This window comes from Muntiacus reevesi, chromosome 2 (assembly GCF_963930625.1).
Source record: "Muntiacus reevesi chromosome 2, mMunRee1.1, whole genome shotgun sequence".
NCBI lineage: Eukaryota > Metazoa > Chordata > Mammalia > Artiodactyla > Cervidae > Muntiacus > Muntiacus reevesi.
Genome location: NC_089250.1, coordinates 59,927,604 through 59,949,890, shown reverse-complemented (window position 1 = coordinate 59,949,890; position 22,287 = coordinate 59,927,604). Strand labels below are relative to the sequence as shown.

The window sequence follows — 22,287 nt, the reverse complement described above, 5'->3', positions numbered from 1 at the left end:
CACTTTTCATGCTACACTATGGTTTAAGTATCTGCTATCTCTCCACCTACATGAATCACTTGTCTGGCTTTCTTTGATGTGAATACTCAATAAACCCTTATCAAACGAGCTAATAATAAGCATCAAGCAACCTCTGGATCTATAAAAACATAAAATCACTCATTCACATAGAGGTTGAATACTATGGTTCTTAATCTTAGCTATATCCCCTTGATAACTGATTTTTTTTCAAATCCTCAAATTTAAGGAGTTGTGGTACCTCCCACCCATCCAAGGACCTACTTTGAGACTCTCCAAGACATCTATTATGTCTATACCCTATCTGTACATCTAAGACAGTGGTTCTCAATCATGATGCACATTAGACTAATCTGAAGAGTAAATGGATTAAATTCTGAATCAAAAGGCACAGAGTGGCTGAATGGATTAAAAAACAAACCAGCTTTACACCTCAAGGAGCCAGGAAAAGAACAAACTAAGCCCAAGTTAGAAGAAGTAAGGGAGTAGGATTAGAGTAGAAATAAATTAAAAAGAGAATTTTTAAAAATAGGAAAAAAATAACATAACTGTGTTTTTTTTTGTGTGTGTGTGTGTGTTGGTTTTTTGAAAAGATAATATTGACAAACCCTTAGCAACACTAAGGAGAAAAAAACCGCAAAATCAGAAATGGAAGAGGAGACATTACAACAGAAGCTTAAGAAATAACAAGGATAAAGTTCTATGGTGAACGTTTATAGGTCAACAAATTGAATAAAATGGAGACCGAATCAGTAATCAAAAATCTCCCAGCAAAGAAAAGTACAGGACTAGATGGCTTTAAAGGTAAATTCTAACAACCATTGAAAGAAGAGTTAATACCAATCCTTAAACTCTTTCAGAAATACAAGAGGGAACACTTCCAAATTCATAAGGTGAGAAGCACCCTCATACCAAAAGCAGACAAAGACACCACAAGAAAACTAACTATAGGCTATAGGTTAGTATACTGGATGAATACAGATGTAAAAATCCTCAACCACGTAGGGCAAATTGGATCTAACACCTCACCAAAAGTAGCGTACACCAAGATCAAGTGGGATTTACTCCCATTGTATAAGGATGGTTCAACAAATGTAAGTCAATCAATGTGATAAACTACATTAACAAAACAAGAGGAAAAAAACACAAACTTTTCAACAGACTCAGAAAAAGCATTTAACAAATTTCAACATCCATTCATGATTTAAATTCTCAAAGTGAAAAAAAAAAAAGGTATAACCGACTCTTTGCAACCACATGGACCATAGCCCACCAGGCTCCTCTATCCATGGAATTCTCCAGGCAAGAATACTGGAGTGGGTTGCCATGCCCTCCTCCAGGGGCTCTTCCCAACCCAGGGATCAAACCCAGGTCTCCCACATTCCAAGTGGATTCTTTACTGTCTGAACCAAGGAAGCCCATAAAAGGAATTTCCCTCAATACAATAAAAGCCACATATGAAAAGCCCACAGTTAACATCATTATCTCTTGCAAAATATATGTGTTCTACCTCCTACAGTGCTGGTGGTGGTGGGAATGAAAACTGGTGCACTCACTATGGGAAACAGTATGAAGATTCCTCAAAAAACTAAAAATAGTTTCCTTATGATCCAGCAATCTCACTCCTAGATATATATCCAGAAAAAAACTATAATTCAAAAAGATCCATTCACCCCTATATTGATAGCAGCACCATTTACAATGGTCAAGACATGGAAACAACTTAAGTGTCTACTGACAGATGAATGGATAAAGAAGATGTGGAACATGTACACATGTATACACACACACACACACACACACACAATGGAATATTACTCAGCCATAAAAAGAATGAAATAATGCCATTTGCAGCAACATGGATGGGCCTAGAGTTTATCACACTAAGCGAAGTAAGTCAGAAAGAGAAAGACAAATATGATATCGCTTACAAGTGGAATCTAAAATATGACACAAGTGAACGTATCTACAAAACAGAAACAGACTCGCAGATACAAAGAACAGACTTGTAGTTGCCAATGAGGAAGAGGGAAGAAAGGGTTGGGAGTTTCCCACTGTACCACACAGGAAACTATATTCAATAATCTGTGATAAACTATAATGAAAAAGAATATATATGTATAACTGAATTACCTTGCTGTATAGCAGAAATTAATACAACACTGTAAATCAGCTATATTTCAATAAAATTCAAAGAAATATATATATATGTGTGTGTATGTTCTAAATTTCCCTTCCTAGGAAGCACAACACTAGACTTGCCTTATCTGATAACTGTCAATTGAGGCCAGGGCAGATGATTACAATCTCTTATGGCTATCAAGCCAATTAAATCTAAGAAGTTACTCCAGTTCTTCTGTAACAGTCCTCTCATCTTAGCAGAGAGTCACTGCCCATGGGAAGTGAAGGGCTCCATGAGACCTCAGGTTGCAGAAGAATGAAAAGCAAATCCTAAAAGACTTCAATATACTTTTATTCCAAAAACTCAAACCAATGGAGCAAGCACACACAAAAAAACCAAACAAACAAAAAGATGGAAAATACTCACCTTGGCGGAAAACAACATTAAAAGTAACAAGAAGTCACAGAGTCACTGAGCGCCTAAAAGTAAGTACAAGGCACTGTGGTACAGCCTCTTCCAGGTGCCAAATCCCCGCTTTGTGCTAAGCAGTTTACAAGCACTGATTCACACCATTCTCACAACTACAACTACCTGGGGATTTCTATCACCATTTCCCAGATGACTGCGGGTTAACCTGAGACCCAGAGATTACATAACTTGCTCAAGATCAGAATGTAGAGAAACAGTACTCTCTTTTCAGGAAGGTGAGCTGCATTATAAGATGATGAACATGTAATGATGATAGTGATAACAATGTCAGCTAATATTTGCTGGACACTGACCATGTGCCAGGCACAGTTTTAGGTTCTTTTCATGCAACAATGCAATTAATCTTCACAACAACCGTATGAGGCAGAGACTCTTATTGTTCTCATGTCAGAGATGAAAGCAGTCTCTCTCCAAGGTCCATGCTCTAACCAGAACAGAAATCAGTTTACTACACTGAGCACCTACTATATGTCAGGCACTGTGCCAGCCTCACAGAACGCACCCCCACGAGCCAGCTGGGGGACAGATAAGTCATCAGCTAATTGCAATGCTAGGTCCCAGTTGCTATGGAGGGTCTAGTCTCTTATCCTAGCAGCTAAGAGGCTAAGGAGTACACAAGAGCAGCTACAAGCCCGCCCAGTCTTGGAGGGGTGGGGTGTCAATCTAAGAAGTCTACTCCAAGGGCAAGGAGAAGGAAGGGGGAAGTGCTCCATAAAGAGTGAAACACAGACACAAAGGCCTGGGGGCAACCATAAGGAGTTTTTGGCAGGTGAGGTGTAGGTTGGTGCTACTGGAACTTTAACGTGCATATAGATCACCTAGACGGCTTGTTAAACTGCAAAGTCTGATTCAGCAGGCCTAAAGATAGGACTGGAGATTCTGTACTTCTTATAAGCTCACAGGTGATGACAACACTTCTAGTTCACGGATCATCCTGTGAGTAGCAAGCATGAATAGGTCTGTGCAGACAGGAGGCTGGAAGGTACGTAAGGGATACATCACACAAAAGCCACACTGAGATGTTTGGGCTTTGTCCTTCGTGCACTGGGGAGACTCTGAAGAACTTTAAGGAGAAAAGGAATATCTGCAGTTGTAAAGATTACTCTGGTAACCGAGTACGTGAATGTGTTTGGCAGGAGGGTGTATGTGTGTGCAGCACATTTCTGCTCCAGAGACACTGTAATGTCCAGCCCTAGATTTGACAACTAACAAGGATAAGTGAAGTCACCTATAAATTCTTGGTCAGATGTGAACAGTAAGCAGCAGCCAGGTGGGGGAGCAGAAACGGTAGGCAGTGGTTCTGAAACTTGAGCAGGCAAGGAAATCACCAGGAGGGATTATTAAAGCTGATTCCTGGGTCTAACCTCCCAGAATGTCTTCTTTGGTAGTTCTGGAGCAGGGCCTGAGAATCTGCTCTTCTAATAAGTTCCCAGGAGATGCTGCAACTGCTGGTCTTGTCTTGGGATCACACATTGAGAACCATGGGTGTAGTGGAAAAAGCACAGGCTCTGGGGGTCATACAGATGTGAATTCAAGTCCTGACCCATCACGCCCTAGCTGTATGACTTTGGGCAAGTTTTTTAAACTCTGAGTCTCAGGTTTCTGATTTGTAATAAGAAACTAGGAAACTAATACTAAGCTCATGGCAGGGTGCTACAGTGATGATGGTAGTAAGGACCAAGTACAGTACACATTAAGTGTGCTGGATAAGGGAGAGGCTTTGCGCTGGGTTACACTGGAAGGCAGGACCAATGAGCACACTGCAAGGAGGAAGACGTATGCTCATTCTAAGGAAACTTCCAACATGAGAGTTACCTAGCTAAGGAAAAGGCCATAACCAGAGCTAAACAGAGAGAAGCAGGTGACAAGGAAGGAGGAGGAAGGTGATATCCCTACCCTAGTGAGGAAACTGAATCAGAAGTCTTGTGACCTCCCAGGAAACTTAAGAAATTCATGATTCCTTTGAAACTCTGGGACGTTCCATCAACCCAAGCAGCCTAAAGGCAGAACAAAACAAGGCAAAGTTCCACCCCGGGTTGGATTCCTTAAAGACATCTTTTGAAGAACCTGAAAGTGTAGTTGTGTCCAACTGTTTGTGACTCTATGAACTATAGCCCGCCAGGCTCCTCTGTCCATGGAATACTCTATGCAAGAATACTGGAGTGGGTTGTCATTTCCTTCTCCAAGGGATCTTCCCAACCCAGGGATCAAACCTGGGTCTCCCGCATTGTGGGCAGACTCTTTACCATCTGAGCCCCAGGGGAAGAACCTAGGGGGTCACACAATCCAGGAGGCCAGAGAGGAGAAGTGATGTGGTCACACAGCAAGTTATCTGAAGGGTAAAGAAGGTCCAGCTCTACCAAACCTGGCAGAGCTGGGTGATCAGAAGTTTGTCCCCACTGTGGGAGCCATGCTCAGAGATAATTTTAGGTCATGATTAGAGGTGTCCAAAGAAGAACTTGATGCCACGGATTAATTGCTTTTTGTCTCCCTTTTGCCCTCCTCTAATTTCTTTTCTTCTCCACTACTATGCCTTCCTTGTCCCTCCCCCAATTCAATGCTTTTCTACTAATAACCAAATCACTGTAGTCACTTTCACACTTATCTGTTACTTCAGGATTATTTTGAAAAGAAAAATAATGAAGGCAGACTAATTTTACTAAATTTTTAATACAGAGCTATCCAACCTGTTTGGCATTGAAGAAGGCAGGAAAGAAATGTACAAGTTGAAACAGGAGAAATATTAGAGGAAAATATGGATATTTTCTTTAACACTTTAACACAATCTTGATGTGAAAAGTTTTCTAAGAAGAAAACAAAATCTAGAAGCTACTGAGAAAGAGAATACACAGAAAGGAAGAAAATGAAAAAAAAAATCATTGTAAAAAAAGAAAGGACCATTTGAATAAAAATATTTCGCACATCCCTGACAAAGGACTAATTTCTTCAAAACACCAAGAACTCTTACAAACCAATAAAGGACACATAGCCCAAAAGAATAGGAATGGGCAGTTAAAGAGAAAAAGGTCCAAACGGTCAGACACAAGAAGATGCTCAGCATCATTCAGAATCTAAACACTGCGAATGAAAATAATGACATCTTTTTTACCTATCAGGGTCAAAAAGTTTAAAAAAATCTGAATACACTGGATATAGATACATTTGGCACAATATACACTTAAGTGGGAGGTAGGATTATTACTGAAAGACTGCCAACATAAATTATTAAGTAGAAAATAAAGATGCACATCAATGTATACTATAACCTCATTTGTCTAAATAAATTTTTAAAAAGAATGTACCAAAGCGGAAGATATCACAAGAAAAGGAAACTACAGACAGATATTCCTCAGGAACACAAATGGAAAATTCCTTAACAAAACATTAGGAAACTGAATCAAGCAATACAGAAAAAGGTTTACACACCATGGCCAAGCGGGTTCTAGCCCAGGAATGCAATGTTGGCTTCATATCTGAAAATCAAATAATGTAATACATCATATAAATAAAAAACAAAAACTATACAATCATCACAATTAATGCAGAAAATGCACTTGATGAAGTCCAACACATATTCATGATAAAAACTCTAAACAAACTAGGAATAAAAAAGAACTTCCTCAATCAGATAAATGGTAGCTTTGAAAAACCCACAGCCAATATCATACTTGATGATGAAAGACTGAATGCTTCCTCCTAAGATGAGGAACAAGGCAAGGATGTCCACTTTTGTCATTTCTAGTCAGCATTGCTCTATAAATGCAAATAATACCCTCTAAGCTAAAAATAAAGTCATTCAGATTAAAAAGAAAAAAGTCCTTTTATTTGTAGATCACATATCCTGTATCAAGAAAATCCTAAAGAATCCACAAAACTACTACAACTAATAAAAAGGTTGGATGAGGTCACAGACTACAATATCAATATATAAAAATTACTTGTATTTTTACATACTAGTAACAAACAAACAACCCAGAAATAAAATTAAGAAAACAGTTTCAAAAAAAAAAAAAAAAAAGAAAGAAAGAAAACAGTTTCATCTACAGTAGCTTCAAAATGAACAAAGTATTTAGGAATAAGCTTTTAAAACGGACTTGTATCCTGACAATTATAAAACATTGCTAAGAAAAATGAAAAATATCTAAATAATTGGAGAGACATTCCATACTGAAATGGAAGACTCAGTACATCTTAATTGCCATTAGGATGGTAATTCTCCCCAAACTAACCTACAGATTCAGTGCAATCCCTATCAAAATTCCAGCAGGCTTTTTTATTGAAACTGACAAGCTGATCCTTAAATTTACCTGGAAACACAAAGGACCCAAAATATCCAAAATAACTTTAAAAAAGAACAAAACTAAAGATTTATACTACCAATTTCTAAGCAATTATAAAGCTACAATAATTAAGACAGTGTGATAAGGATAAGCATAAGAGGCCAATGGACCAAATTAAAAGTCTGGAGATAAATCTTTGCATTTACAGTAAACTGACTTTTAACAAAGTTGCCAAGGCAATTTAATAGGGAAAGGGCAGTCTTTTCAACAAATGGTGCGTGCACAATTTGGGAGCCATGTCCAAAAGGAACCTGACATCATGTACAAAAATTAATAAAATGGATCATAGACCTAGACAGAAAAGCTAGCAAAAAAACATTTTTATGTACATAAAACATCTATTTTTTTAAAACCATATTATTTTAAGTAGTTTTTTTTTTTTTAAAGTAGATGTTTTATGTACATAAAAATGTTCTGGAGAAATATTAAAAAAAAAATCAGAGTACACCTGATGAATGGATAGGGGATAGCTGAGTGACTTTCTTTTCATTTGTAACGTTTATGCTTTTACCCATGTATATGGATAACCTATATTCAAAATAAATACACTGACATTTTAGGAAGGGGAAGGTTTCCTCTGAAAGCATTTGGGCAAGTTCCCCTGAAGACGGGCAGAAAATGGGAGCTATAAGGTAAGAATGATAACGCAGAGATTCTGGAGCCAGGTGTGTGATCTGAACCAGACTAGATCAGTCATTCTTAATCTTGGGAAAGTGTTGCAAATCCCTCTGAGAATCCTAAAAAGTTACAGAAGCTGCTCCCAGGAAAAACACTCCAAAATGCAGAATATGATCCAAGGAGATCAAAGACCTAGAAGTTCACAGGCCCTTGATTAAAGAACTCCGGACTGGATCCCATTTCAACTTTTTGTGATTATTTGACTTAATTACCTCTGTAGCCCTTGACAGGCTGATAGAGGATGCCTGATGCGTATTTCATTTCTGTAAGGAAATCAGGAAGAAGCAAAGTACCTGCTTCTTGTGAAATCCCTTTATATCTTCCTTTAATTTTTAATTGATCACCAGAAACTCTCACGTGAGACTGTCTGAAAAGTCAGTTAAGTATTTAGCAAACATCTATTGCATGTTCAGACCCATGCACAGAGTGGGAGTCCTAGAAGAGGTGAACCAGTCCATTCAATGTTATTCGCTTTACTTGGTTTCCAAGTCACAACACTGCAGAGGTAGGATGTCAAGGAACAAGGTGATGGTAATCTAGAAACCCTTGTGTTGTAATCTAACACTCCATCTCTGGCAAAGATACGGGTGACTAGGAAAGTTATAAAGCTCAAGAGACCTAAGAATCAAGGTCTTGCCCTCCCTATCTATTTTATTCTTGGGGGTTGGGCACATAGAAAAACTTCTCCCAAACAATAGCCAAATGAAGAACTATTAAGACCCAAAAGTACCCTTCACCCCCCCACCCAACTCTGCACCACCCAGTTTGAAAGGTATGAACAATTAACTTCTTCCAAAGAAAATAGGAAGTTTCCCCTGAGAACTGAAAATTTTTCATTCACTCATATTCTCTGTGGCCAGAAGTTAACCTTTTGTTTTCTGGAGCCCTCTGCGTTGTTGTCTTCTTCCCCATAAACAGCATCTGAGTATAGAGTGTGGCCAATCTGAACAGCCTTCCAGGTTCCTATTCCATGCCTTTCCTGCTGCAAAAGCGGCACCTTCCCTTAAGAGTAAGCTAGATTCTTTTTTCCTTTTCAAAGATATAATCATCATTTTAAGATCATTCAGTAACTGCTCCCCAGATTTGTGGGGGTGGGGAAGAAGAAAGAAAAAGACTTTGGAGCACAGTTTGCCAACAGTTAACTGAAATCAATTACCTAATCAGTTAAAGCTCCCTAAGAATTCAACCATACTTCAATGAAAGCTAATGACAGTCAAAACCACTTACCAAGCAGCCTCCATGGAGCTAAAGACCTCAGGAAGAAAAACAAACTAACCCAGAACCAAAATTAGCCACAGGAGACTGAAAACGTAGCCTTTATTTCAGAGCCCGTAGAAACTGAGTAACTTGGGCAGAGACATGCAAAAAAGACTCAAAAGTGTTCTTTGGGGGTAGAGAACAACCAACTGTGTGAAAGTCCAGACAAAATGAATAACTACCCTCACCAAGCAGAAGACATCCAGACCCAGACCTTGAGGCCAGAAAGTGCAGAAATAAAACATTACAAATGCACAGAACTTCCCTCCCACCTTGGGTATTTGTTAAATACTCTGTTAGCCCAAGCAATAGGCTTAGATAGTTCATCTCCTAAAGACTTCAAACCCTGGAGTAGGAAAGTTACAGAGTGTTCATCTCACGTTTCATTTAATCATCACAATTCTTTGAGAGTCTCATCTTCATTTTAAAAATAAGAAAACTGATCCAGACAAAAAAATTCTGAGGATGCATGGTGCTGATGGTTGCACAATAATGTGAATGTATTTAACGCCACTGTACATGCAATGCCAGTGTACACATAAAATAGTTAAAATGATACATTTTATGTCTATTTTACCACAATAAAAAAATAAATTTAAGTAACAGGTTTAAAGAAGCAAACAGAAAAAAATAAAGAAAGAAAGAAAGAAGCAAACAGTTGGCCCGAAGTCATAAAACCAATCAGTGTCAGATTCTAGCCATGTCCTTAGACCAAGTCTTAGTTTCTTCATTTGTAAAGTGGGCTTTTGTAAAGATTAGATGGAATAATGGATGGACATATGGTTTATCAGCTGACATGTATCTTGTGAACAGAAATTTCCCCCTCAAAGTTAGGTAACCTAGGGGATTACCACAAAACTTAAATATTGCTTTTGAATCCATATCAAAATAGGAAGATTTTTATAGAGAGATCACCTCATTCAGGGGCAACAAATTCAGCCCCCTAGAAGGGCCATGCAAATTACCTACTGGGTGACAAAAGGAATAAGCCAAAAGGTATGGAAGACTGGGTCCTGCACAGGGAATGTTCTTTATGGGAAATTTGGGCCCAAATTTTCAAGAAAAAAATGAAAATCCTGAAATATCTCCCAATTATTAAATATTGGCAACTGGAAAAAATGTGAAGTCCTGTGCCTGCCAACCTCTCTTCCTTGCCCCCCAACCCCAATCAAAGCCATGTGAAGATGTGCCCCATAAACTGTCACTTCATAGCATGAGATCTGCTTCATTAGAAACCGAGGCCCAAAGATACTATGTGACTGGCCAGGGCACCCAGACTCCCTTCTAAACTGGCTTACAAATTCAGATCCAATTTGTGATTTGATTTTGCTTTTTAAGAACTGCCAGTAGCATTTAGTATACCCTCTGAACACAAAACCTTCCGATTTCAAACCCTGGGAGGTCTGTCAGTTTTAATGCTTGGGGATAGGTGAGAAGTCATGGTACAGAGCAGAGAAGGAAGCAATGAAGAGGAATGGGACAGAACCGAGAAGTCCCAGTGTCCGAAACCATGTCCCACTTGGGAACTATCAGTGCCAGCAAATGGTTCAAGGATCAAAGCAGGTCTGGGGCGGCAGGTGGCTCCTACCATTCGCCTATGGCCAGATGGCCCTGTTCATCCTGGGTCCTTCCCACCTTCCTGCCAGTGCCCAGAGATCAAAACTCAACCTTCTCCAACATTCTGTGACCTGCTTCTTTTTCACTGAGATCAAAGGGAAACTTTTGTCCAAGTTGTAAAAGAGAAACCAAGAGGCAACTTAATGCCGCCTCTGCCTTCCTTGAACTTCCTGGGGGGATTAAGGGCACTCCTTTAAAGGGATTTCTCAGAGATATACATCTGTACCAAGGACTGGTGTTGGCGCCTCGGCTTCTAAGGACACAGTGGCTCCTGCAGAACACATGTGCCAGGTGGAGCAAGTGGAGAGAATCGACAACACAACCAACAGACAGCAGCCTGGAAAGACCACAGGGACTAAGATCAGGGAGGAAAGGAAAAAAAAAAATCAATCTGATTTTATAGGCATATTAGCAAAAATCACCCTGAATCCAAGTATTCTAAGCCACAAAATTTTCAACCTCAAGTTGGAATCTTCAATTTCATTGAGGATTTTACAAACTTCATTGAAGAATTTAGAAATTCTGAAGTCTAAATCTTCATTTCACCTGTGCTGAAACAGACGAGTAACACCAAAGTAACTTGCTCCAGGCCACTTGATAGATCAGTGGCAGTGCTGGGACTAAGCCCCAGCTGCTTCTTCCTCAATGAGCCGCTGGTCATCCACAGGTGAGGCCCCGGGGAGACAGCAACTTGCCACGCTCAGGCCTGCTAGCAGAGTCCAGGCCTCCTGCCTTCTGTCCCAGGCCTCTATCATCCAGACTCCATCACAAAACACAATTCCTATGCTTCTGACTGGCCCGGGGGCAGGGGGGCAGGGGGCGAGGGGGACAGTGGGAGGAAGGAACTGGCTAGCACGGCTTTCATTTGACCAAAGGAACCTAGAGGTCATTCAGATCATTCCCCTGCCTCTGGACTGGATCAAACTCAACCTCAGAACAGTGAGAACTGACCCAGCAATTCTACTCCTAGGTATACACCCAAGAAAACTGAGAACCGGTTTACCCAAGAACTTGCACACAAAATGTTCACAGCAACATTATTCATAATAGCCTGAAAGTAGAAACAATCCCCAAATCCATGAATAGATGAAAAGGTAAACCAAATGAGGTCTATCCACACAATGGAATATTATTTGACCATAGAAAAGAATGAAATATTGACACATGCTATGACATGGATGAACTCTGAAAACATTATGCCTTGTTCAAATAAAAAAGGTCAGATAACAAAACACCACATGTTGTTTGATCCCATTTATATGAAATGTCCAGAACAGAAAAATCTATACAGACAGAAAGTATATTAGTAGTTGCCAGGGACTGGAGGGAAGGGGGAGTGGGAAGTGGCTGCTAATGGATTTTTTTAATGGGGTGATGAAAATATGCTGGAGATGGACAGTGGTGAAGGTTGCACAACTCTGTGAAATACTAAAAATCACTGAACTGCAAACTTTAAAAGGGTGAATTTTATGTTATATGAATTATAATCCAATAAAAAGGAAAAAACATAAAACCCCAAACAGCATGAACAATGTGTTAGAGAAATACACAGAGTTTTATTTTCCAAACAGAGGTTTCTAGACTCCTGCTGCTGCTAAGTCGCTTCAGTCGTATCCAACTTTGGGCGACCCCATAGACGGCAGCCCACCAGGCTCCGCTGTCCCTGGGATTCTCCAGGCAAGAACACTGGAGTGGGTTGCCATTTCCTTCTCTAATGCATGAAAGTGAAAAGTGAAAGTGAAGTCGCTCAGTCATGTCTGACTCTTAGAGACCCCATGGACTGCAGCCTACCAGGCTCCTCCATCCATGGGATTTTCCAGGCAAGAGTACTGGAGTGGAGTGCCATTGCCTTCTTCTAGACTCCTGAGATGTCTACAAATGTCCTCAATGGACACTTCCCAAGTTCCACCAAAACAATATTCCTGAAAGCATATTCCATATGCTCAACAGTTCTATAAAGGATGAGATATGGGCCTGCTCCTCACCTCAGACCGAGCTAGAAAAACTTGGCATCGTGTAACTTTATGGTCATCTAAATCCAGAGTAGAAGGAACACAGGAAAACTACAGAGAACTTCAGTTTACATCAGCCATCTATTCCTATGCTGGGGAAGTTCAGGAAACACCCACTGTGCTAACACAAATCTGGGAGGTGGCAGCCGACTCCTGAAGAAGAACCAATCACTAAGGAAAGGGAGGGAGGTAAAAACCCATAAATATCACTTGAAACTTGCACCCACAACCCTAACTTTCAAAATAAAAGAATAAACCAAAAGCCAGCATGTTCCCACGGTCACTGAATCTATTAGCTAGATTCCTCTTTGGTTGTATGCCTTGCCTCAGAAACCCAGACACCCCAAAGCAGACCCACACACTTCCATCCCCAGCAGTTATGAAACAACCTATTGTACGAGGGTGCGGGGACTGTTCTAACTTCCGTATAATAAAGGGCTTCACACAGACCAAGCTCAAGTTTATCTGCCCACCCAGCCCATCACACGTAGTATCCCCTGGTAATAAATGTGCTTCCTTGACTTTTCACTATTGCATCAAACACGAAGCTGCTCATGTGCCCTCTTTAAAGTGGCCTTTGTGGGTCCCTGTATACATTACACCCTCAATCAGTTTATAGTATTCATCATGAAAGCAGAGGATGATACTCCCAGGTGACACAACAAACACAAAATCACTTTGCTCTCCACTGTGCTTAGAATAAAATCCAAACGCCTTTCCATGGTTTCTCTGCAGGCTGAGAACAAACCGGCTCCCTTAATGTAGCATTCTGAAAAGTGTAGGAAGGGCAAGCACTGTAACAGAACAATCTTTCAAAATGCAATCCACAGATTACAAACTGTAGACTACAACCCACAATTACAGGCATGCTTCTAGAAACACAGCTCTTCCTGCCTCTCTCTAATTCCATCTTGTATTATTCTTTGCCCCCCTGTCCCCAGCTCCTCACCATGTTTCAGCCCCTCCAGCCTTCTGTGTTCCTCAAACATACTCTTCCCATCTTGGTCCTTTATACTTGCCATCTCCTTTGCCTGGAACATTCGCCACATTGCTGGTTCCTTCTTGTCAATCAGGTCTCAACTCATGTCACTTTCTCTAAGACTTCTCTGACCATGTAATCCAAAGCAGTTGCACCACCCTGTCACCCCCCAATTACTACCACATCATCTTGCCCTCTTCACACTTACCACTATCTGACATTACCTTGTTCATGTATTTTATCTACTGACTGTCTCCTCAGGCTAGAAAAACTCCACAAGCATAGGGACCTTGACCTTCTAACTCACCAGTACATTCCTAGATGTTGGCACACAGCAGGCAGTCAAATATTTGTTGATTAAATAAATGTGTACCAGAAATATGTTAACTTATTACCTCTTAAAATCTCAGAAGAGAGCAAGAATTTCCCAGTGCAATGCTATAAATGCCACTTTACTGAACTCCTTCTCTATGGCAAAAGAGGGTGTGACTTTTCCTGTTGATGTTAAGTTCTTATGCCATTCTTGTTCTGAAAGTGGTCCAGAAAAAAAAAGTTGGTTTCAACATACCACTTGTGGGATTTTTTTCTGTGGTCTGACACCACAGATACCAGGCAAGGCTGTGAAGTCTTTTACGTGACCTCTGAGGTTCTAAATGAGGAATCCCTTACTAAACAAAAAGGATAATTTATCAGTTGCTTAATAGGAGAAGGGGAATTTGTTATCAGCCAGTAACCTATCCTTGCTTGGAAAAAATCAATACCAAAGAATTTAAACAAGAATCTTCCTTTACTGAAATCAAATGTCTTTTGTGTGCACTCCCAGGATGAAATTATCTGCTGAGGAAGCAACATATAGGAACAGTACAAAATCACTCTGGCCTAAGTGACTTCAATTTTGGTTCTGGTCTCTTGACAAGCAGAATGTGAGTCGACCTTCTAGAAGAAGAAAGGGCCAGTTTTTCACAGATCTACTTCCAGCATTCTATACCAGAAGCCAGCAAGTTCTGACCCACTTTCTGGGTACAGCTTATCCACATACCCTTATCCACACAAACGCTTCATCCTAAAGAGCTGTGTGGCCCTGTAGGGGCAAGTGAAGGGGAGGGGGCCAGGCGGAACTGGTATAGTGCTTTTCACAACAGACCACCTCCATCATAATCACTAGAGTGCATATAAAAGTCCTAGGCATCTCCTAGGCCAACAGAATTAGAATCTTTGGAAACTGCATTTTTAACAAGCTTCCCCACACACCCCCCAAGTCTTATGCACAGGAAAGTTTGACAACCAGTGGGATAAAAGATCCCTAGAAGAGAGGCAGGGAATTGGAATTGAGAGAAGACGAGATACGATTAGAGAAGGATCGGGGGATTGACGACGGGGGCTGGGAGGGGAGGGGGGTAAAGGCATGCTTCCGGGTATTGGCAGTCGACAGGTTCGCAGTGGGGACAACTGAGGGTAGAGGTGAGGACAGGGTTCTAGAAAGGATATGACACAGGGTTCGGGCTGGGAGAGGTGAGGACGTATCCGGGGACTGGTCAAGACAGTGGGGAGGCGGGGAGGCGGAGAAAGCAGGGTACAGACGTGAGAGGGAGGAGCAAAACTGGGAGTAACGGGGGCTCTTTGAAGGGGTGAGGACTGCAAAGTGAAAATTGGGAAATGGGGGTCACAGGAGGCAAAGACCAAGACTGGAATAGGAACCGGCTAGGGTGGTAGCTGAGACATTTCCTCCGACCCAGAGCCTCCCCCAAAACTTCGGGCCTTGACAAGCCTGAGTGCGGGGCAAAGGCCGGGGACGGGGGGAGACAAGCCCAATCAGGGATGTCCCTCGGGCCTGAGCTAGGGGTCCCTGAAGTGAATTGAGCCAGGCATGGGATGCCAGAAAGTCCTGGGGTGCCCCAGAGCGGCCCGCTCCATCTCTGGCTCCCGGAGTCTCCTTCACTCACCATCGCCGCCGCCATCTTGGATCCACGTGTCGCCGTAATGACGTCAGCGGAAGTAGTGTTTCCTTGGTTACGGAGTTTACCTCCGCGAGGTGCTACCCTGTTTCAGTCGCTCTTGTGGTCGCGGTGAGTGGAGGCGCAAAGAAGACTTAGCTCCTCATCGGTAGCCTGGTCTGGGCAGTTAGGTCGTGATTAGGTGAAAAGACAGGGTGGTGTAACTACGGAAGCCATGTTAACTCCTGGCAGAGCCCACTCCTTCCCTGGCTGACACTGCATTGTGGGTAATAGCGGTGTGCGTAAAGGTGCTTGTTCTGTGGGCTCCATCTTTACTATTGGCAGGGAGATCCGTTGCCAGGGTTACCTGAGCCCCTTGATTTGGTTGAGTGGGATCCGTACCAGGGCTCCTCCATTAGCAGAATGATTTGTAATTAATTATTTGCTTGGTTATCCAGTATTCTCTCCAATAGACTAATCCCTATGTGGGTACAATCCTTTTTTTTTTTTTTTAACTTTGCTTTGCCTCATTCTTATCTGTGAAATGGGGAGGAGACTATTTTGACACCTTCTTTATAGGTTTATGATGAGAATCCAATTAACTAATGTTACATAATATTATTAAATAAATGTCATTATACTCTTATGTCTACTCCTTCAGTCGTATGATAGGTGCCCAATACACTACTTACTAAATAGAGGAAGAAAACGCAGCGTCTTTAGTTGGGGGAGGAGACAGCTTTGAATGTGGACTTCACCTTGTGCTAGTTACCTAAGAGTGTGACTCGAGGCAAGTCACTCCACCTTCCTAAGCCTCAGTTTCCAGTAGCTAGAAAAGGGGACTCAAGAAGTTGTGGTGTTAAAATTGGGAGAGATCTGAAAGTTCAGTTGGTCCATGTATCACTGTAAAGTGGGTACAGTACCAGTGCTATCTGAAACTGTTAGGGAAAGTTGTGAAAGATTAATAATGGTTAATATCACGTATTGAACATTTGTGTGCTGCAGCATTTAGCATCATGCTAAAACTACTCATAAGGCTCTATTGTCTAGTCTTACCTCTTGGCAGGGGGTGGTTGAACTCTGATCCCCACCCCAGGGCTATGGTTGATTGCCAGGCAAAGAAGATTGCCAACAGGAGGAGCATTTACCTGGAGTTTCATAGCTAGTAAGCCACAGGTTCTAAACTTGCAACCAGTTCTGGAACTTGAATCCTGGGTATTTCCTATCATTTCCGGAGCCAAAAGAGGGTTGAATGATAAGGAACAAAGCTCCATGAATGGTATATTATTCCTTGATTATTTCCATTTTCCCCTTCATATCCTCTGTTTTTCCCAAAAGGCTTTCATGACCCAGTCTTCTTTAGAAACATACATCCATCAGAATCTTGGGGCAAGACTGCTTGGGTTTAGATTCCATTTCCATCACCCACTGGCTCCATGGTAGGGGCAAATTTCTTTTTTCCCTTAACATTTTTTTAAAAATTGTGGTAAAATACACATTGCTTCCCTGGTATCTTGGTGGTAAACAATCTGCCTACCAGTGTAGGAGATATGGGTTCTATCCCTGGGTCAGGAAGATCCCCTGGAGAAGGAAATGGCCACCCACTCCAGTTTTCTTGCCCGGGAAATCCCATAGACAGAGGAGCCTGGCGGGTTACAGTCTATGGGGTTGGAAAGACGTGGCTTAGCAACTAAACAACAGCAACAAAATATATATCACATAAAATTTACCATTTTAACCACCTGTAAGTGCAATTCATTCTTGTCAAATGCATTCACCGTCTGTGCAGTCACCACCACCTCTGGAAACTTTTTATTACCCTAGACTGAACTCTGTGCCCATTAAAGTGAATGTCACTCAGTTGTGTCCAACTCTGCGACCCCATGGACTATACAGTCCATGGAATTCTCCAGGCCAGAATACTCGTGTGGGTAACTGTTCCCTTCTCTAGGGGATCTTCCCAACCCAGGGATCTGACTGGGGTCTCCTACATTGCAGGTGGATTCTTTACCAGCTGAGCCACCAGGGAAGCCCAAGAATACTGGTTCTGGTAGCCTGTCCCTTCTCTAACGGATCTTCCTGACCAAGGAGTCAAACCAGGGTCTCCTGCATTACAGGTGGATTCTTTACCAGCTGAGGTACCAGGGTAGCCCAGACAAAGATATAGCCAGTTGCAAAGTGAAAGTCACTCAGTCCTGTCTGACTCTTGGTGACCCCATTGACTATACAGTCCATGGAATTCTCCAGGCCAGAATACCGAAGTGGGTCAGTTCAGTTCAGTTGCTCAGTTATGTCCAACTCTTTGCAACCCCATGGACTGCAGCATGCCAGGCTTCCCTGTCCATCACCAACTCCTGGAGCTTGCTCAAACTCATGTCCATGGAGTCGGTGATGCCATCTAGCCATCTCATCCTCTGTCGTCCCCTTCTCCTCCTGCCTTCAATCTTTCCCAGCATCAGGGTCTTTTCCAGTGAGTCAGTTCTTCACATCAGGTGGCCAAAGTTTTGAAGTTTCAGCTTCAGCATCAGTCTTTCCAATGACTATTCAGGACTGATTTCCTTTAGGATTGACTGGTTTGATTTTGCAGTCCAAGGGACTCTCAAGCGTCTTCTCCAACACCACAGTTCAAAAGCATCAATTCTTCAGTGCTCAGCTTTCTTTATAGTCCAACTCTCACATCTGTACATGACTACTGGAAAAACCATTGCTTTGACCTTTGTTGACAAAGTAATGTCTCTACTTTTTAATACGCTGTCTAGGTTGGTCATAGCTTTTCTTCCGAGCAAGTGTCTTTTAATTTCATGGCTGAAGTTACCATCTGCAGTGATTTTGGAGCCCCCAAAATAAAGTCTCTCACTGTTTCCATTGTTTCCCCATGTATTTGCCATGAAGTGATGGGACCAGATGCCATGATCTTAGTTTTCTGAATGTTGAGCTTTAAGCCAGTTTTTTCACTCTCCTCTGTCAGTTTCATCAGGAGGCTCTTTAGCTCTTCTTCGCCTCCTGCCATAAGGACAGTGTCATCTGTGTATCTGAGCTTATTGATATTTCTCCCTGCAATCTTGATTCCAGCTTGTGCTTCATCCAGCCCGGCATTTCACATGATGCGAAACTTTCAAAAAATTAATGCTAGGAAGCATTAGTACAAACAATGTTAGTGGAGGTGATGGGATTCCTGCTGAGCTATTTCAAATCCTAAAAGATGATGCTGTGAAAGTGCTGCACTCAATATGCCAGCAAATTTGGAAAACTCAGCAGTGGCCTCAGGACTGGAAAAGGTCAGTTTTCATTCCAATCCCAAAGAAAGGCAATGCCAAAGAATGTTCAAACTACCACACAATTGCACTCATTTCACACACTAGCAAAGTAGTGCTCAGAATCCTTCAAGCCAGGCTTTAACAATATGTGAATGAAGAACTTACAGATGTACAAGCTCGATTTAGAAAAGGCAGAGAAACCGGAAATCAAACTGCCAATATTAGTTGGATCACAGAAAAAACAAAGGAATTCCAAAAAATAAAAAAAAAACCATCTACTTCTGCTTCATTGATTACATGAAAGCCTTTGACTGTGAGGATCACAACAAACTGTGGAAATTTCTTAAAGAGATGGAAATACCAGACCATCTTACCTGTCTCCTGAGAAACCTGTTATGTAGGACAAGAAGCGACAGTTAGAACCAGACATGGAAAAATGGACTGGTTCAAAATTGGGAAAGGAGTGTGGTAAGGCTGTATATTCTTACCTTGCTTATTCAACTTATGTGCAGAGGACACCATGCAAAATGCCCACTGGATGAGTCACAGGCTGGAGTCAAGATTGCAGGAAGAAATATCAACAACCTCAGATATGCAGATATGACTCTAATGGCAGAAAGTGAAGAGGAACTAAAGAACCTCTTGATTAGGGTGAAAGAGGAGAGTGAAAAAGCTAGCTTAAATCTCAGCATTTAGAAAACTAAGATCATGGCATCCGGTCTCATCACTTCATGGCATATAGATGTGGAAAAAGTGGAAACTGACAGATTTTATTTTCTTGGGCTCCAGAATCACTGCAGACAGTGACTGTAGCCATGAAATTAAAAGATGCTTGCTCCTTGGAAGAAAAGCTGTGACAAACCTAGACAGCATATTAAAAAGCAGAGACATCACTTTGCCAACAAAAGTCCATATAGTCAAAGCTTTGGTTTCTCCAGTAGTCACATATGAATGTGTGAGTTGGACCATAAAGAAGGCTGAGCACCAAAAAACTGATGCTTTCAAATTGTAGTGCTAGAGAAGACTTGTGAGAGACCCTCGGACAGCGAGGAAATCAAACCAGTCAATCTATTGGTAAAATGAGTTACAAGATCAATCCAGAGTCAAAATGGGAGAGAACCACACGAAGGCAAGAATTCAAGGAGGCATGATTCATTGGCGGTCTTTTTGTCACAATCTGTGACGCCATCGTTGCTGAGGCCACCTTCCCCTCTCTCACATGGGCACCTGGAATGGCTTCCTACCTGGTTTTCCTACAGCCTTTCTTGTCATCTCCATTTAACCATCAAAGTCATGTTTTAAAAAGAAAGAATCAACTATGTTTCTCCCCTGTTTAAAACTTTACCCAGTTAACATCTCAAGCCCTGACCATGACCTGCAATGGCCTGCAAAATCAGGCCTTGACTCCCACACTGTCCCCTTCATTCAGAAGTCTCCAGCCACACAGACCTCCCAGGAAACTTGCCAAGCTCATGTCTACCTCAGGGCCTTTGTACTTGCAGGCCTTTCTCTCTGGAATACTCTTCACATTTTGTGTGATTAGCTGCTTCTCATGATTAGGTCTCAGCTCAACTGTCACCACAGAGAGTTGTTACCTGCCACACACACACACACACACACACACACACACACACATATACAGAGGGTTGGGTTGGCAGTGGGGAGAGATACTTTGGTTATTTCTTTTTGTCTTTCTTCCAGTAAGAAAGCCTACACTGGGTCTGTGGTGTACCCAACTGTGTCTGTATTAAGTATGTGCTCAAAAACATACTGGTTGAATGCTTGCATTATGATTTCATCGCAGGCCTCGCTATATCAGTTGGGAATAGCTGTGGCTGTAAGGAAGACCCCCCAAAACAACAGCAGCTTAACAAAATAGATACTACTTTTCTGCCTTAGTTTGGTTTCTGCCAGAAGCTGACTCTGACACAAGGATTCAAGCAAGAGTAACTTTAAAAAATTTATTTATTTTAATTGGAGGCTAATGACTTTACAATGTTGTGGTGGTTTTTGCCATACATTGACATGAGTCAGCCACGGGTGTACATGTGTTTCCCTATCCCAAACCCCCCTCCCTCCTCCCTCCCCATCCTATCTGTCTTGGTTGTCCCAGTGCACCAGCTTTGAGTGCCCTGTTTTATGCAGAGAACTTGGACTGGTCATCTGTTTCACATATGGTAATATACATGTTTCAATGCTATTCTCTCAAATCATCCCATCCTCACCTTCTCCCACAGAGTCCAAAAGTCTGTTCTTTATATCTGTGTCTCTTTTGCTGTCTAAACAAGAGTAGTTTATTTTTTTTAAATTTATTTATTTTAATTGGAGGCTAATTACTTTACAATATTGTAGTGGTTTTGCCATACATTGATGTGAATCAGCCATGGGTGTACATGTGTTCCCCATCCTGAACCCCCCTCCCACCTCCCTCCCCGTCCCATCCCTCTGGGTCATCCCAGTGCACCAGCCCTGAGCACCCTGTCTCATGCATCGAACCTGGACTGGCGATCTGTTTCATATATGATAATAGACATGTTTCGATGCTATTCTCTCAAATCATCCCTCCCTCAACTTCTCCCACAGAGTCCAAAAGGCTGTTCTATACATCTGTGTCTCTTTTGCTGTCTCGCATATAGGGTTATCGTTACCATCTTTCTAAATTCCATATATATGCATTAGTATATTGTATTGGTGTTTTTCTTTCTGACTTACTTCACTCTGTATAATAGGCTCCAGTTTCATCTACCTCATTAGAACTGATTCAAATGTATTATTTTTAACGGCCAAGTAACATTCCATTGTGTATATGTACCACAGCTTTCTTATCCATTCATCTGCCAATGGACGTCTAGGTTGCTTCCATGTCCTGGCTATTATAAACAGTGCTGCGATGAACATTGGGGTGCACGTGTCTCTTTCAATTCTGGTTTCCTCAGTGTGTATGCCCAGCAGTGGGATTGCTGGGTCATATGGCAGTTCTATTTTCAATTTTTTAAGGAATTTCCACACTGTTCTCCATAGTGGCTGTACTAGTTTGCATTCCCACAAACAGTGTAAGAGGGTTCCCTTTTCTCCACACCCTCTCTAGCATTTATTGTTTGTAGACTTTTGGATAGCAGCCATTCTGACCGGCATGAGATGGTACCTCATTGTGGTTTTGATTTGCATTTCTCTGATAATGAGTGATGTTGAGCATCTCTTCATGTGTTTGTTAGCCATCTGTATGTCTTCTTTGGAGAAATGTCTGCTTAGTTCTTTGGCCTATTTTTTGATTGAGTCGTTTATTTTTCTGGAATTGAGATGCAGGAGTTTAAGCAAGAGTAGTTTAAAGGGAGTAATTTAAAATAATTAAAAGGAGGGAAAGGGATACCAGAGCGCAGTCATGTGGAGGAGTCAGCTCCTATTTGCAAGAGCTGATTGTTAAATTCTCAGGAATTTTGTGAGCCAGTTGTTGAACTTGGGCATTATTGAAAATTAAATTAATTTAAAATTAAATAAATGGTATTAAAAACAAAAGTATGAATCATTCAAAGGGCTTCCCAGGTGGCTCAGTGGTAAAGAATCCTCCTGCCAATGCAGGAGAC

At 41.6% G+C, this 22,287-nt stretch overlaps 1 protein-coding gene across 4 annotated transcripts in view; it reads right to left on the bottom strand.

The window, feature by feature from the left end:
• Positions 1-15,590, bottom strand: part of TM9SF4 (transmembrane 9 superfamily member 4) — a 51,018-nt gene extending 35,428 nt beyond the window's left edge. Inside the window, exon 1 of one of the 4 annotated variants that reach the window (XM_065921811.1) lies at positions 15,456-15,590. In XM_065921811.1, the coding sequence (XP_065777883.1) occupies positions 15,456-15,470 (15 nt within the window). In that variant the 5' untranslated portion in view covers positions 15,471-15,590. Of the gene's footprint in view, positions 1-6,055; positions 6,098-13,482; positions 13,511-13,907; positions 14,042-15,455 lie in introns of those variants that run through there. The other 3 variants (XM_065921814.1, XM_065921813.1, XM_065921812.1) reach the window with 3 other exon arrangements.
• Positions 15,591-22,287: the final 6,697 nt, after the last annotated feature.